Source organism: Perkinsus marinus (genome assembly GCF_000006405.1).
Source record: "Perkinsus marinus ATCC 50983 genomic scaffold scf_1104296954874, whole genome shotgun sequence".
Classification (NCBI taxonomy): Eukaryota; Perkinsozoa; order Perkinsida; family Perkinsidae; genus Perkinsus; species Perkinsus marinus.
Window position 1 is genome coordinate 1 of NW_003207976.1, and position 988 is coordinate 988.

General features: G+C 45.7%; 1 protein-coding gene across 1 annotated transcript; it reads right to left on the bottom strand.

The window, feature by feature from the left end:
* Window positions 1–600: 600 nt before the first annotated feature.
* Pmar_PMAR017028 (hypothetical protein) lies at window positions 601–864 on the bottom strand (the record flags this gene model as incomplete). The annotated part of the gene is made up of 1 exon (XM_002775998.1): window positions 601–864. One exon carries the CDS (start codon window positions 862–864, stop codon window positions 601–603), a length of 264 nt encoding a protein of 87 aa, XP_002776044.1.
* Window positions 865–988: the final 124 nt, after the last annotated feature.

Sequence of the window (988 nt, forward strand, 5' to 3'; positions counted from 1 at the left end):
AGGACATCAATGAAATTCTCAGTGAATAGGTCAGTGTGGGAGAATATGCATATGGTCAACTATATGCATGAGTGACATTTGCGGAAATTCTAAGGAAAACTGAGGAAATTCTCATTGGTTTCGGTTCATTTCCGCCCGAATTTGTATGTAAACTTCTATAATTGGTGAAGAACCTTCTGGATACAGTCGAGAAAGGCAAAGCTTTTTTTCCAACACTGGAATAGATGGCCGATTCCATTTTCCCGGCCACTAGAATATTCATCATAGCCCAGCGATAGTGATAATAGAACGAATCGTGTTCAAAAACACACAGGCTCAAACAAGGTTTTATACTAAGCAAGCGAACAAGGAATGTATCCTACTGCAGCAACGAGGCCTTGGGCTTAGGCACTTCTGTTATCACAGGCTCGGCAAAACTAAGCCCGGGGTATCGGCTGCCGAGAGTAGCAGTGCAGAAGACCGAAAGTGAGAGTATTAGTATGACTAACATTGGGTAATAGCTGATAGAGTAGATGAAGATGACGTTGAATAACTCAGATCGATATCAGATGAACAACAACACAACGCATGGTACGGCGTAGTAGTATACAACAAGACGAGTCACGATCGCAAGCCACCAGCACCAGCACCGAACCAGCCAGCCACCTTGCCAACCGCTCGGGAGATGACACCGGACCCAGACTCCCCACGGAAGTCAGCAAACATGAAGATGAGTGCGAGTAACCCCAAGCCAGCGTAGAGTGCAACATGCCAAAAGGCAGGAAAAGTGCCGAACAATCGCCATAGGAGGACCCCTGTCCCAGCAAGACTGCTATAGGTAGCCCATGTCCACCGCAACTCTTTGATCTTCAGTTTATCGAACATACTGAGGCCTATGTAATTGAGGAGAAATGGTAGTGTAAGCATGACGATAGTAGCCGCACATGCAATGTCGTATATTGAGAGAATTACGTTGTTGAGATGTGTGATGCCTTCAACGCCCTTTAAA